General features: G+C 43.7%; 1 protein-coding gene across 2 annotated transcripts in view; it reads left to right on the top strand.

The window, feature by feature from the left end:
- MYOCD (myocardin) overlaps positions 1–15,888 on the top strand; it is a 101,029-nt gene extending 85,141 nt beyond the window's left edge. Inside the window, exons 10-14 of one of the 2 annotated variants that reach the window (XM_033184514.1) lie at positions 658–1,587; positions 4,653–4,796; positions 6,313–6,439; positions 9,195–9,252; positions 11,637–11,709. In XM_033184514.1, the coding sequence (XP_033040405.1) occupies positions 658–1,587; positions 4,653–4,796; positions 6,313–6,378 (1,140 nt within the window). In that variant the 3' untranslated portion in view covers positions 6,379–6,439; positions 9,195–9,252; positions 11,637–11,709. Of the gene's footprint in view, positions 1–657; positions 1,588–4,652; positions 4,797–6,312; positions 6,440–9,194; positions 9,253–11,636 lie in introns of both variants that reach the window. The other variant, XM_033184513.1, reaches the window with a different exon arrangement.
- The last annotated feature ends 350 nt before the right edge of the window (positions 15,889–16,238 follow it).

The raw sequence follows: 16,238 nt of genomic DNA, 5'->3' as shown, positions 1-16,238 counted from the left end.
CCTTATCACCACCTACTCTCAGTAGACGACTATTATCCAGCTGGTCTTTAAAATTAGGGTATAAATGTTCATAACGAGCCGTGGTTCTCAAAGTCAGGTCTGGGCACCGCCTGGGGACTTGTTAGAAATACATTATCAACTGAGCCAGAAACCCCACAGTGGGGCCCTGCAGTCTGCTTTGTAACACACTCTCCAGTGGTTCTGGCGCATGCTCAGGTTTGAGGAAGAGAACGTGGTAGGAAGAGCCCTCACCAAGGAAGCCAGAAAAGCTGCCGACTTCGCTGTACTTCAAGACTATTGTTGGAGGGTTTGTGTCTAAACCCAGGCGGATACGTTTTCTCATCTAGAAAACGGGGACACGGATCGCCATGAGGGATAACAGGCAGTAGATTAGACGACTTCTACCATTCATTCAAGCTCTACATTTCTATGACTCTAAGGCCATGAAAACATCATATATGATAAAGTTAAAAGTAATTGTTAAAATTGTGCAAAACTGGTTTATATCGGGGTAGGAGAGGAAATTGGAAAGAAGTATAAAGAAGAGTGGGTATTGTAGAATTCCATTTGTGATGTTTTGAAGCTAATTTTATAAAGAATACACTTTTTAAAATATTGTCGTTAAACAGCACACTAACCACATTCTGATTTCTTTAGGTCTCTGAATTAAGACAACAGCTTCGAATTCGGGGCTTGCCTGTGTCAGGCACCAAAACGGCCCTCATGGACCGGCTTCGACCCTTCCAGGACTGCTCTGGCAACCCAGGGCCGAACTTTGGGGATATAACGACTGTCACTTTTCCTGTCACACCCAACACGCTGCCCAGTTACCAGACTTCTTCCACCAGTGCCCTCTCCAATGGTTTCTACCACTTTGGCAGCACCAGCTCCAGCCCCCCGATCTCCCCAGCCTCCTCTGACCTGTCGGTCGCCGGGTCCCTGCCAGACACCTTCAATGATGCCTCCCCCTCCTTCGGCCTGCACCCGTCCCCGGTCCACGTGTGCACGGAGGAAAGTCTCATGAGCAGCCTGAATGGGGGCTCTGTTCCTTCTGAGCTGGATGGGCTGGACTCCGAGAAGGACAAGATGTTGGTGGAGAAGCAGAAGGTGATCAATGAACTCACCTGGAAACTCCAGCAAGAGCAGAGGCAGGTGGAGGAGCTGAGGATGCAGCTTCAGAAGCAGAAGAGGAATAACTGTTCAGAGAGGAAGCCGCTGCCTTTCCTGGCTGCCTCCATCAAGCAGGAAGAGGCTGTCTCCAGCTGCCCTTTTGCATCCCAAGTACGTGTGAAAAGACAAAGCAGCAGCTCAGAGTGTCACCTGCCGGCTTGTGAAGCGGCTCAACTCCAGCCTCTTGGAAATGCTCATTGTGTGGAGTCCTCAGATCAAACCAACGTACTTTCTTCCACATTTCTCAGCCCCCAGTGTTCTCCTCAGCATTCACCGCTTGGGGTTGTGAAAAGCCCACAGCACATCAGTTTGCCCCCATCACCCAACAACCCTCACTGTCTGCCCTCATCCTCCGGGGCCCAGGGAGAAGGGCACAGGGTCTCCTCGCCCATCAGCAGCCAGGTGTGCACTGCACAGGTAAGAGCACCTTGCACCATGCCTGGTGCACACCTCTTTCTGGAAGTGGGTTACAAGTTTTCAACTGCTAAAAAGCTAATGTCAGAACTTTCAATGTGAAGAGTTTACCAAAAGCATAGCAGCATCTCCCAGACACTACAATCCTTGAATCTCCATGGTAGACCAAAGTCACTCATCCTCTAAGGCAGGGGTTGGCAAACTTGCTCTGTAAAGGACCAGATGGTAAATATGTTTTGCTTTGCAGGTCACACTGTCTATGTCATCCCTACCCAATTTTGCGTTTGTATCACAAAAGCAGCCACAGATATCATGTAAGCAAATGCACATGGCTATGTCCCAATAAAACTTTATTTAAAAAAAAAGTCAGTGAGCAAGACTTGGCTTGTGGGCTGCAGCTTGCTGACCACTGCTCTCAGGATTCCCAGGATTCCTTGGTATCCAACCTTATCATAGGCCAAACCAATGCCTCAAACGTTTAAAGGGAAAATCATCAGATCTTACTCCTCATGTAATGGTCTGCATAGTGCAAACATTTACTGAGCACCTACTATGTGTCAGGCCCTGTTCTCATCTCTGGGAATTAGTGTTGAGCTAGTCAAACAAAAATTTCTATTCTCGTGGGAACAGAGACAGTTTAAAAGCAAGTGAAACAATTTCAAAGTAAATTATGTACTATATTAGAAGATGATACATCTTATGGAGAAAAAGCAAAAGGGTGTGTGTGTGTGTAATTTGGAAGTTTGCTACTTTTTTCTTGAGATGGAGTCTCATTCTATCACCCAGGCTGGAGTGCAGTGGCATGATCTTGGCTCACTGCAACCTCCGCCTCCTGGGTTCAAGCGATTCTTCTGCCTCGGCCTCTCAAGTAGCTGGGACTACAGGTGCACGCCACCACGCCTGGCTACTTTTTGTATTTTTAGTAGAGACAGAGTTTCACCATGTTGGCCAGGCTGGTCTCAAACTCCTGACCTTGTGATCTGCCCGCCTTGGCCTCCCAAAGTGCTGGGATTACAGGCGTGAGCCACCACGCCCAGCTGGAAATTTGCAACTTTAATTAGAAGGGTCAGGGACATTTAGCAAAACCTTGAAAGCAGTAAAAAGAAAATGTTGTGGATATGTGGGATGAAGGCATTGAAGGCAAAGGAGAAATAGCACATGCAGAGGCCCTGAGGTTGGAGCTTGTAGGGACTATTAAGGATCAGAAAGAGGGCCAGTGGCTGGAGCAGAATGGGAGTGGTCATAGGAGATGGCTTAGGAGACTCACTAATTCAAAGACTAGGCAAAAGTGACTGACAAAGACTTTTATGCTCGTGAGCTGAGGAATTACTAGGAAAGCCTGTATAAGTCAAGTTGAGAAAGGTTACTTTTCAGAAGGTTCTGAAATCAACATTATTAGAAAAGGAATCAGACGAAAACTCACATTAATTGAATACCTGCTAAGTGCCAAGCATTAAGAGAAATGTCTATGAGTAATCTCAGTTATTATCACAAGAAACCTATAAGCTCCAATGTATTCTTTCTTATTTGTCATTGAAGAAAATGAGGCTTAGAGAGCTTAAATTAGTTACCCAGGATCACAGGAACCCAAGATCTGCTAATTCTAAGTGCATGCCTTATTCAAGTGGAATATCTCCACCCCAAGAGTGTGAAGGGTGGCAAAAGGTAATGGGAATTAATTTTTACAAACCTACAGGAACCATGCATTCCAATGAATGATGTCTACCCCTGAGGGGCACTCTGGGAGAAATTAGGACCTAAATAAATTATTGTCATAATTAACAAACATTTATTGAGTGTGTAGTGTCCTGGGAAACAAAGGTAAAAATAGCTCTTGAGACACAGCTCTGGACCAAACTTTTCAGTTTCAATATCAGACGATATTGCTGTTAACATTGTACAGTGATTTATGGTTCACAAAGACTCTTTGAAGACATTAAAAATTTCATGATAAAACGATAAAGAACAGGCCGGGTGCGGTGGCTCACACCTGTAACCCTAGCACTTTGGGAGGCCGAGGTGGGCGGATGACAAGGTCAAGAGTTCAAGACCAGCCTGGCCAACACAGTGACACCTCATCTCTACTAAAAATACAAAAATTAGGCCAGGCACAGTGGCTCATGTCTGTAATCCCAGCACTTTGGGAAGCTGAGCAGGTGGATCACAAGGTCAGGAGTTCAAGACCAGCCTGGCCAATATGGTGAAACCTCATCTCTACTAAAAATACAGAAATTAGGCCAGGCGCGGTGGTTCATGCCTGCAACCCCAGCACTTTGGGAGGCTGAGGCGGGTGGATCATGAGGTCAGGAGATAGAGACCAGCCTGGCCAATATGACCAATATGGTGAAACCCCATCTCTACTAAAAGTACAAAAATTAGCCGGGCGTGGTGGCACGCGCCTGTAGTCCCAGCTACTCAGGAGGCTGAGGCAGGAGAATAGCTTGAACCCCGGAGGCAGAGGTTGCAGTGAACCGAGATTGCACCACTGCACTACAGCCTGGGCAACAGAGCGAGACTCCGTCTCAAAAAAATAAATAAATAAAATGAAAAAAAAAGAACAATATAGGTTAACAATGACTGATCTATGCTTACAACATTAAATGCTTGTGGCAGGGAGGGACAGATTGATTATAGAGGGCTGGAAAGGTCCAGGAAGCTTTTGTGAAGGGGTTGGACTTGACAGGAAGTGTCATGTTAAAAAGTAGAGGGCCAGGAAAGGGACAAGGTAGGGAGATGGAATGTACAGGCCATGCTGCTGGAGGTCCGTGGTGGGAATAGTAGAACTTAAGCTTGCAGAAGTAAATAGCACCAAACTGTAGAGTCTCGAACACCCATCTGGGTTGAAAGTGGAAATCTTATGATGTGGATATCTGGAGCCACTGGAAGTTTTTTAGCAGCAGGTGATGTCTAAAAAGCCAGATTTTAGGCAAGTTCATCTGGTAATGGAATTTAGGAAGGTTTGTAAAAATGACACCAGGGGACACAGGGCAGGAACCAGAATTGTCAGCCAAGGTCACACTCAAGTAAGCTGCTGCTGGTCATGTAATTTGTCACTTCTTCCTTTACAGAACCCAGGAGCTCACCACGACCATCCTCCAAGCTTCTCTCCCTGTACTTCCAGCCTCCACCCACCCTTCTCTGGAGCCCAAGCAGACAGCAGTCATGGTGCTGGGGGCAACCCTTGTCCCAAAAGCCCATGTGTACAGCAAAAGGTAGGCACCTGAAAAAAGGCTTCACTTTTCCTCTTCTCTCTTCTGTAATCTGGGAGGCAGAGGTTGCAATGAGCCGAGATCTCACCACTGCACTCCAGCCTGGGCAACAGAGCGAGACTCTGTCTCAAAAAATAAATAAATAAAATAAATAAATAAAGAACAATATAGGTTAATAATGACTGATCTATGCTTACAACATTAAATGCTGGTGGGAGGGAGGGACAGATTGGTTATAAAGGGCTAGAAAGGTCCTCCAATGTGAGCAATAATGAAGTTCCCTTTAAAGGCAGAAGTAAATTTCGTTTTAGAGAGAAACAAATCCACTCCAAGTGCATGTAAAAGGATGTACAAATATGAGTTAGAAGTGTTCCCAGGGAGTCATTTCCTGGGGTCATCCCAGAAATCGTGATGACTAAAACGGCCATAATCTGTTTGCAAAACAACGTGAACAATTAACCAATTTCTGTGAAGTTAAAGATTGGGATCAGGGTGTGTGGGAAACATGTTGGAGGACGAGAGAGGGACACAGATCCCTGGACAGGACTGGAGAGACATGCAAAGCCAGGGTCACAGTGCAGTATCTTTATGGAAAAGGAAGAGACATCACCCTTCAGCTGGTGGAAGAAGTCAGGGGTATGAAGGATTCAGGGTATGGAGAGTCTCAAGGGGCAAAGAAGAGGTGACAGGAAGGAGACAAACAACATAAGCATGACATAAAAGTGCCACGTACCACAAGTCAGGGAAGGGGCAGAGACCCTGACATGGGCCAGGCACGCCACAGGAGAACACACTCACAATAAACAAAGCTGGTTCATAAAGAGACCTCAGCAATGCCTCCAGCTCTCTGCAAAATAACCCGTTTGGAACAAATGACCTGTGGGATAGATTACTCCGGAAATTCCTGGGTTGATTTTTTTTTTTTTTTTTTTTTTTTTTTTTTGAGACACGGTCTCACTCTGTCACCCAGACTGGAGTGCAGTGGTGCGATCTTGGCTCACTGCAACCTCCACCTCCCAGGTTCAAGTGATTCTCCCGCCTCAGCATCCCGAGTAGCTGGGATTACAGGCGCGCCACCACGCCTGGCTGATTTTTTTATTTTTTATTTTTAGTGAGACGGGGTTTCACCATGTTGGCCAGGCTGGTCTCCAACTCCTGACCTCAGGTGATCTGCCCACCTCGGCCTCCCAAAGTGCTAGGATTACAGCCATGAGCCACCGCACCCGGCCTGATCTTTTTCGTATTGAACTGGACTCTTACTTATTTTCCCCTAAAAGAAGAGGGTGCGCCTTAAGGGAGAAAATAGATCTGCAAGGTTCCCATTCTAAGATGCCACCACCAATAAACCCACAGTAGCATTCACTATTGTTAATATATGGGAGTTATTTCCTAAGCCCTGGACCTTTTCTTTTCCTCTTAGATCAATTTTTCCAAAATTTAGCCTGTTGTTTCTAGAACAAAAACAGTATCATGTCAGACCCATGAATTCAATGTCTTTCTCCGTATTTTACCCATGCAGATGGCTGGTTTACACTCTTCTGATAAGGTGGGGCCAGTTTTCAATTCCATCCCCAACTTTTTCTAAGTCAAGTTCAGCAATTTCAGAGGTAACACAGCCTCCATCCTATGAAGATGCCGTAAAGCAGGTAACCATGTGATTTGTTCTTTATGGAAGAATAAATAGACTGACTCAACGAACAGACATTGTTTTATATGATTTAACTTCACGCAGTTTGTAAATTCTGATACTGAGTGTGTCATGTGCCATGCCACCAAAATAAGCAAATTATGTAGACAGTAATTGGAAAAGAGTGTTGCATGTGTAGCTGTGTGAGGCAGGGACAGAAGAGAGAGGGTCACCTGTCTGGCTTTGGTACCAGCTCTGCCATCTGCCAGCTGCCACTGTCGCTCAGGTGAACACTTCACCTCTCTTACACAAAATAGGGATATTTACTTGATAAGGATTCTAGATAACCTAGCACTTACCACTTTGTTCAGGTACATAATAGCTTCTCAAATAGATGACAGTGATTGTCAGGGTAATACTTCCTAAGGTGCTCCCTGGCTTTAAAATTCAATGACCCTGCCAAAACATTGATGGCTGTTGAAGCTGGATAATAAACGCAAGGAGGTTCACTGTATCCTCTGCTTTCATTTGTATTTGGAAAGTCTCAAAATTAAAAAGTAGGAAACAGAAAAAACAAGGCTGGGTGTGGTGGCTCACACCTGTAATCCCAGTACTTTGGGAGGCCAAGGCGGGTGGATCACCTGAGGCCAGGAGTTTGAGACCAGCCTGACCAACATGGTGAGACCCCGTCTCTACTAAAAATACAAAAATTAGCTGGGTGTGGTGGCGCGTGCCTGTAATCCCAGCTACTCGGGAGGCTGAGGCAGGAGAATTGCTTGAACCTGGGAGGCGGAGGTTGCAATGAGCTGAGTTTGCAGCACTGTACTCCAGCTCGGGTGACAAGAGCAAAACCCTGTCTCAAAAAAAAGAAAAAAAAAACAGAAAACAATTAATGATCCCCTATTTCAAATAGTCTGAGCTTGGATAAGGTATTTGATAGCCCTTCATATGTGCTTAACCCAGAGAAGAACATTTACATCAGTTGCTGTATACGGATATCCCACATATCAAAGTCGGCCTGCAGTTAAGTTTTGTTTGGCTTAAAGAATATTTTAAATAGGCCGGGCGCGGTGGCTCAAGCCTGTAATCCCAGCACTTTGGGAGGCCGAGACGGATGGATCACGAGGTCAGGAGATCGAGACCATCCTGGCTAACACGGTGAAACCCCGTCTCTACTAAAAATACAAAAACTAGCCAGGCGAGATGGCAGGCGCCTGTAGTCCCAGCTACTCAGAAGACTGAGGCAGGAGAATGGCGTAACCCCGGGAGGTGGAGTTTGCAGTGAGCTGAGATCTGGCCACTGCACTCCAGTCCGGGCGACAGAGCGAGACTCCGCCTCAAAAAAAAAAAAAAAAAAAAAAGAATATTTTAAATAACAGGAGATGGTATGCAAAGTGGGCTTTCTCATTTCTAAAAAGTTAGAGGATCTGGCAACCCAGGAGCCACATTGCTGGGGGACAATTGCCTAAAGCAAGGTTCTTCTGCTACTTTGAGCCATAGCTATGCTCTGCTCGCTGTCTCTTTTTCTTATTCTATGTTCAGTTCATTTCAATTACCTGCCAGACACTTAGGCTTCTGGTACCTTCTGAACTGATAAATGACTCATTTTTTGGTCAGTGCTCCCATCCATATTGATTAGTGATACCTGTGTTTATTGAGTCTGGGCTCTCAGAGTAGTGAGATGGATATATGCCTTTGTTCTCCCCATTCCTCTCCCCTGGTTTCTGTAAACATCAGCTGATTCTTCAGTTTCAAAAGAAGAGGGCCAGGCAAAGTGGACATCCAGAAATAAGACTCTACTGAGATGAGCCAGAGAGGAGGGGACATACCCTACAAGTGTCTACAGCTTCCTCAAGCTACTGCAATGAGGAACCAACAAAATATGAGCCAAGTTCTTGGACCACATTGCAGAAACCAAGCAAGAGGTAGATTCAGGTCACTTCAAAGTAAGAACCTAAAAAGACATTTTCTATATACTAAGATGTCCTGCTCCTGGGATGAAAACCTCTCAAACAATAGAACTGACTCTAAAGTACTCTGTGCTAGGAAGCATTCTGCCTCCTTTTTCCTTTCTCCTGTTGTAGTAGACTGTTTCATTCAGCAGTTTATCTGCCTAAAATTAATACTGAAGCTGAATCAAACATGATTAAAAAGCCATTAGCCAATAGACCCATGTTCATAGCAACATGATTCACCGTAGCCCAAAGGTAGACACAACCCAAATGTCCATTGACAAATGAATGGATAAACAACATGTGTTATATCTATACAATGGAATTTTATTCAGTCTTAAAAAAAAGAAATTCTGACACATGTCACAACATAGATCAACCTTGAGGACATTATGCTTAGGGAAATAAGCTAGTTGCAAAAGAACAAATACTGTCTGATTCACTTATATGAGGGACTTAGATAAAATAATCAAATTCGTAAAGGCAGAAAGGAAAATGGTGGTTGCCAGGGGCTAAAGGATGGGGCGTGGGAAATTATGGTTTAATGGGTACACAGTTTTCATCTTGCAGGATGAAAAGAATTCTGATGACAGATGGTGGCGATGGTCACACGACAGTGTGAATGTACTAATGCCCCTTAACTGTACACTTAAAAATGGTTGATAGTAAATTTAAAGTTATGTGTATTTTACCACAATTAGAAAAAAAAAAAAAAACTTTAACCAAACCTAGTTCAAAATCCTGCAGTGCTGCTTCTAATGATTTGCTACGGAGATAACCACCTTCTAAATTGTCTGTCCTCCTTTAGTTAATCTGTAACAGCAAATGACCCGGAGTCAGCAGATGGATGAACTCCTGGACGTGCTTATTGAAAGTGGAGGTAAGACTGCCTGTGTCCTGTCCATGAGGACATTCTGAGCCTGCGTGAACTCTTAAGGAATGAACTCTTGGTAGCAAGATCAGATGCACACTGTGAGTCGGATGTACCAGGCAGTCCTCAGGGAGAGTCATTTCCTTTGAGCTTCTCGCACATTTTTAGAGCTGATAAAAGAAAGCATAGTGGATGATTCCTCACTGCCTTTGTCCTAGGAGCATTTTTCAGGATCATTTTAATAGTTTTCATGTCTCAGCCTAATCCTTGTTTCCCTAAGTGTTTTCTCTTGCTGCACTACTTCTTTCTATGTTCTAATTTCAATGTGCCTGCCTTCTCAGTTATGAGAAAAGAAAAAAGCAGATAATGAACGTTTTGTGCCACCAACTCAAAGTGAAATTCAATTAGTAACCTTCCACTGGATGGTTCATTCAGGCTTAAATGTTATTCATGCTAGCAATAAAACATAATCAACATGTGCTTTTTGTCATCTTTTAATTTGTTCATTTATTTACTTAAAAAATTACAGAGTGTGTACCTAGAATTTCAAACCACACAAATGAATAAAATGACCTGAGGAAGATGTGTAGAATAAAAGAAAAGAACTCAGGGAGGAATCCTTGTGCCAAAAACATTTAAAATTTCAGAGACGGAGGTAGCAAAGGACTCAGAGAAGGGGTAGACAGGCATTGTGCTAGTCTCAGTGCTGCATCAGACAAAGTCCTGATTTCTATGGAGTTTACAGTCTGGTAAGGGAGACAGACAACAAGCAAGTGAACAGACCTTTCCTCCACTGTAACAAGAGGGAAGAAGAAAGAGATGGGTACAAACATATGTGTGTATATGAGTTCTGTGATGGAAAAATGAGAAGAGTTCATATCAGATGCCTGTATTTATATATATATATACACACATACACACACACACATACATATACATACAAACACACACACACATACATATATTTTTTTGAGACAGAGTCTCACTCTGTCACCAGGCTGAAGTGCAGTGGCACAATCTCAGCTCACTGCAACCTCCGCCTCCCGGGATCAAGCAATTCTCCTGCCTCAGCCTCCTGAGTACCTGGGACTACAGGCGTGCACCACCATGCCCAGCTAATTTTTTGTATATTTATTAGAGATGGGGTTTCACCATGTTGGCCAGGATGGTCTCGATCTCCTGACCTCATGATCCGCCCACCTTGGCCTCCCAAAGTGCTGAGATTACAAGCGTGAGCCACCGCACCCGGCCTGCCCTTGTATATCTTTAATGAAATACGTGGCAAGGACAGAAACGCATAAGGGTGCAGAAGGGGAGTGTGGAAGATTCAGGGGAAGAAGAGCAGTTATGACTTAATCATGAATGAATTGAGTTTTCTGGAGAAACACAGCAGGGTTGTTTTGCAGTTTTAAATGCCAGCGGTAGGTCTGACATCAGAAATCTAAAGTGAAACCAAGTCAGCTTAGTTGTTTAATTTTTCTGTTGCAACGTTCTGCTGATCCAGAGCATGCTCAGCGAAGGCAGACGATCAGGTTCTTCAGGTGTGGGGTTCTGCCAAAACTACAGGCTGGACAAGGAAAGAAGTGAAGACCAGAGGGACTGGTGGACAGTGATAACGTAGTAGAGTCTATGGATTGGCGTGACTGTAAATGGTTGGGAAATTATTGTTACCAGGTACTTAATAAGTGGCTTGGAGGGTTGGGAGAGGATGGACAGAGAGTAGAAAATATAGGTTGAAAGTGAGCTTTCAGAGGGATGCAGTATTTGGAGATGACACAATCCAAGGTGTGTCTGACAGGGTGGTAAAGAGGGAATCACTGGACTTGAGGAGCAAGTCGGGAGCTGAGAGGCCACCATGAACGCTATGATTTCCAAGGATGCTCAGATTACAGAATGAGAAGGGCTGAAGTGGGGAAAAGGCAATGAAGTAGGAAGTAGAGTTTTCAGTGAATGAGGAGGAGTGACCAGGAGGCTGGGGTGAGGCATTGGTGTCACCCTCAAAACCCAAAACGGCTGAGTTGTCATCAGAAGGAGGGGGAGTAGCAATCAGAAAGTGGCAATGGCGTGGCACCTGGTCCCTCACCTTCAGGCCCTCACTGAGGGTGTCGGGATGGACTCAGTGTCCTCAAGGGACTACCAGGGGTCAGAGGAGTAGGCACAGGAACCTTCAGGGAAGAGAGTTGAAGAATCACAGAGTGGAATTCCCAAGAGGAAAGGGTTTGGGAAAAACCAGAGGGACAATGAATTGGAGACTCAGCTTAGAGATGAGATTGGGTGGTGAGCGGTGACCAGGAAAGCGTGGCTGTCTTCTGTATCTAAGTGTAACTCGCTCATATTGCATGGCATGCTCAATTTGAAGTGATTTAACAAGTCACATCGTGTATTGCCCACAGAAATGCCAGCAGATGTCAGAGAGGATCACTCATGTCTTCAAAAAGTCCCAAAGATACTCAGATCTTCCCAAAGTCCAACTGCTGTCCTCCCCAAGCCCTCGGCTTCCTTTGAACAAGCCTCTTCAGGCAGCCAGATCCCCTTTGATCCCTATGCCACCGGCAGTGATGAGCATCTTGAAGTCTTAGTAAATTCCCAGAGCCCCCTAGGAAAGGTGAGTGATGTCACCCTTCTAAAAATTGGGAGCGAAGAACCTCATTTTGATGGGATAATGGATGAATTCTCTGGGAAGGCTGAAGAAGACCTCTTCAATGCACATGAGATCTTGCCAGGCCCCCTCTCTCCGATGCAGACACAGTTTTCACCCTCTTCTGTGGATAGCAGTGGGCTGCAGTTAAGCTTCACTGAATCTCCTTGGGAAACCATGGAGTGGCTGGACCTCACTCCATCAAGTTCCACACCAGGCTTTAGCGCCCTCAGCACCAGCAGTCCCAACATCTTCAACATCGATTTCCTGGATGCCACTGATCTCAATTTGAGTTCTTCCATGGACCTTCACTTATAGCAGTGGTAGAATGCCCGATGCACCAGCGCTACGGAAGACCAATAGGAGTTCCGTGGGGGAAAGCACACAGCCATACGTACTTTACTGTCCAAAAATAGAAGAAGAAGAAGAGAATTAAAGAGAAGCAATGGAGACTTCTGTGCCAATCAACAAGAACAAGTAGATGACATTTTTAGAAATAGATATACTGTAATATTTACCAACATTCAGTACCTGTTAATGATTTCAACAATGCATTCAAAAATGTGCTTTATCAGATTAAGGATGCCAAAAAAGATATTTCACTGCCTTTTCAAAGACCAGTATATTTTCTAGCCCATTATTTTTCTCAGGCATTGTTGGGGCATAAGCTCACACTGTAAGCTTTTCTCATTAATTCACTAGAGATAACGTGGAAAGGAAACACAGTCTTTTGGGAGCACAGGGAAGCCAGCCCTCCAAGGTTATGGAAGACATACCTGCGATGGAAGCTGTTGCCCAATGTCTCCATTACTATCTTTCAAAAGAGAAACCAGACCCAGCTTCAAATCAAAAGTTCTTGAGACAGAGGGACGAAACCAATCTTTTTCGAGGAAAGCTAAATCAACTCAATGTCCCTCTACCACAAAACTGCCCCACTGGAGTGGTTCTGAACCTGTACCCAGGACTCTGTGTGGTCACTAATAACAGTTAACCTGAACCGAGTCCACAGAACTCCACCCAGAACTTTCTTCTTTTTTAACCAGTGGCCCAGTCATTCCCACCATATCTCTGCTGATAAGCATGTGTCCTAGATGAGAACCCTGAAGGATGCAGACCTTCTTCCCCCGAAGGAGATGCCACAAGCTCCCCAACACAGCCAGCCCCCTTCAGTTCCAAAGACTAGAGATGACCACATTGGTAGAAACATATCTCGAGGCACAGGAAGGAAGCCGTACCAGGGATAATTCAGACAAGACTAGAGAATAACATCATGTCACATACCCTGGAATAAACACCCTGGGTTCCTATAACAGGACTGTTACTTATGGGAGTCCAACTTCTCCTTTTGTTTTGCTATTATCACTTTATCTTTCTCTCACTCCACTTTTCCCTCAAGGTACCAATCCTTTCCTGTTCCTCATTTGACCATCTTTCTTTTTCTGCCCCAACATTGGGAGGGGAGGACTTCTCAGCTCTAACAAGCTGCCATACTCCTAAGAAAGCCATTTTTGAAAAATGTAATAATCCAGGTTCTTCTGGAGAACTCATTCTCCACATGCACAGTTTGCTGCAAAAGGAAGTCGCAAGGATTTCTTGAGGAAGAAACTGGTGACTTGGTTCATCAGTCACAATGTTCCTTCTATTCTCATTCAGTTTTCAAGAAATTATTGGTTTGTGTTGCTCTGGGGAAATTGGAAATCATTACATTGTAAAGACAAACACGGATGATATTTACAGGAGAGAATTTCAGATCTGGGTTTTTGAAAGAAAACAGAATTGCACATTGAAAACAATGGAAGTAAAAAGACAATGGTCTAATGCGCATTCCTCATTACCTCTCGTGGCTTTGGCTGGGAGGTGGAAAAATAAAATTTCAGGACAGTCTCTGTAAGGCTCACTGTGGCTCCAGTTCACCATTTTATATTGTTGCATGCTGTAGAAAGGAGCTATTGCTGTTGTTTTGTTTTTTTTATTTAAATCACTAAGGCACTGTTTTCATCTTTTGTAAAAAAAAAAAATGTTGTTCACTGTGCACTTATAGAAAAAATAATCAAAAATGTTGTGATTTTAGAAGCTCTCTTTTTGATAAACCAAAGATTTAGAAGTCATTCCATTGTTAACTTGTAAAAAATGTGTGAACACAGAGAGGTTTTGGTGATTGCTACTCTGAAAGCTGCCAGATCTTATTCTGGGAGTGGGATGTGGGCGAATACACATACACACACAAATACACATGTATGTATGATAGATATATACATATGTGTATATTATATCTGTGTGTGTGTGTATCTTCAAAAGCAGCACTACTGAGTTCTACACCAAAAGCCTTTAACCCTTCATCTGATGTGAATCTTACCTGGCCTTTCTCACTATGAATTTCTGATTAATCAACCAGACTACATGTTGCCTCTCTGTGTATGACTAACCGCTCCAACCCGATGACTCACAGCTACTTGCTTATCGTGAACAAGCTCATCTTGGCAGTGAATATGGATGTGAAAAGACAGAACGGCTTCACCATTAGTAGCTGGAAATGGTATCACAGTCTCTTATAGAAGAATATGAAAGGAACATGAAAATCATTTTACATTCCTTTATCTGCATTGTGTTTTAAAAGATCCACATGATAAATTTTTTATTTTGCTTTTATGTCAGTCATCAGAACCAACAAAATCCAGAAGAAAAAATCGCCAGTGTTTCCTTCGAAGATGAAGCTACTGGGGAAGAAAACCTTATTAATATACTCCACACATTTGTTCATTCCTCAGCTGTTGATGTTTTCTTGGGGTCTTGACAAAGCTTGCTGGTCAGTGCACTTTTCAGGTATCACATTTTGCCGTTTGTATGTTCTTTTTCTTCCCCTTACTTCCTTTGGAAAACAAATTCACACAGTGCCCCTACTCTGAGACCTGGGACTGAGTGTTAATTATATTTTTCCTTTGGGTATTTCTATCTGAGAGACTAGACCTAGTTAGGAGGCCTCTGTACTTCTCCAGATTGTGCTTTTTTATGGGGATCTTTTAGGCTATGACCCAGGACTGATAGATACGCCTGACGGTAGACAAAAGATAAAATGGTTCCTATATCCCAATGCAAACCAACACAGTTAAAAGAGCAGATCTCTGGATAACTGCTCTCAACCTCCTTCCACAGTCTCCACAAACCACATTCACCCTCTCTCTTTATAGCTCAGACATGAAATTTGAGGGAGAAAACTGGAGATAATTGGGAGAAAATTGATGACGTTGGCTGCTTCCAGTACATCAGATAATCCATGAATTTGTCTCCCATTGAGAATTTTATTTTAAATTCTTTTCAACTCTTAGTTGTGTCTTGTGTGATGACAAATACAGGCACGACTAAAAGATGTACAGAGACTTACGAAGATGGTCACATGCAAGTTCCTAATGCTCTTAGAACCTGAAGATGACCATGTGCTGTTTTCTTAAGACCTCTGAACCCCCATGGTGATGAGGACTTGAAGACATTTGCAGCTATCTGCTGCAGTCTAGTCGATTCATACCTACCTAAAGAAGTCAAAAAATGTATTCGTGCAAGTGCTTGCAGCAAGCCAGTGCTTATTAGTCGTGACCCTGCTTCTAACAACGTTAATAAGACAACACATATTCTATTGTAAGGGAGAAAGAGGGAGGAAGAGAGGGACGGAGGGAGGAAGGAGAGGGAGGGAGAAAGGAAGGGAAGACAGGAGATGGGAAGGGGGACAAAGAGAGAAGGAAAGAGAAGGGAAGGAAGGAAAGAAGAGAGGAAAGAAGGAAGGGAAGAAAAAAGGGCCTAACTTTCTGATCTATGAACTTCTCAGTTCAGCTAAGATGTAACACTATGAGAAGTAAATCAGAATTTTTTTAGGGACAAGTCATTCTTAGCACTACAATAATTGTACCAGTAATTGAGGAAACCAAGACAGCATTCACCTGAACAATCAAGGAGCTGAGAACTGTCAGCCTTTTGCCATTCAAAAACATTTACATCCAACCTGAAAAAAAAAAAAGAATCAGTAAAACCTATCCAAAGCATTCAAAATAGTCCTTTCCAAATATTATTTATTTTAAAGTCAATCAGCTCTTCTAGAAACAGATTCTGGTCTGGCTGAAAACTTCCACATCAGATTTACTCATCCAGTGGCTAATATTTGATACCCACCATGGGCAAAGCACACAAATCTTTAGATAAACAATACTGAATTGATTCAGCACAGATTGTTCAGATTTGAATGACCAGGGGGTTGTATTTGCTACATGTAGGAACACTGAGAATCTCCCAGTTCTCAAACTAGAAACCTTTTAGCTATGATAAAAAAAAAAGGTGGGGGGGAGATCTTCATTTTTCCAAAAGGGAG

The sequence above is a fragment of the Trachypithecus francoisi genome, unplaced genomic scaffold, assembly GCF_009764315.1.
Source record: "Trachypithecus francoisi isolate TF-2019V2 unplaced genomic scaffold, Tfra_2.0 Lachesis_group20, whole genome shotgun sequence".
Taxonomy (NCBI): Eukaryota; Metazoa; Chordata; class Mammalia; order Primates; family Cercopithecidae; genus Trachypithecus; species Trachypithecus francoisi.
Note: the sequence above shows the minus strand (reverse complement) of the source record. Positions and strands in the feature narration are given on the sequence as shown.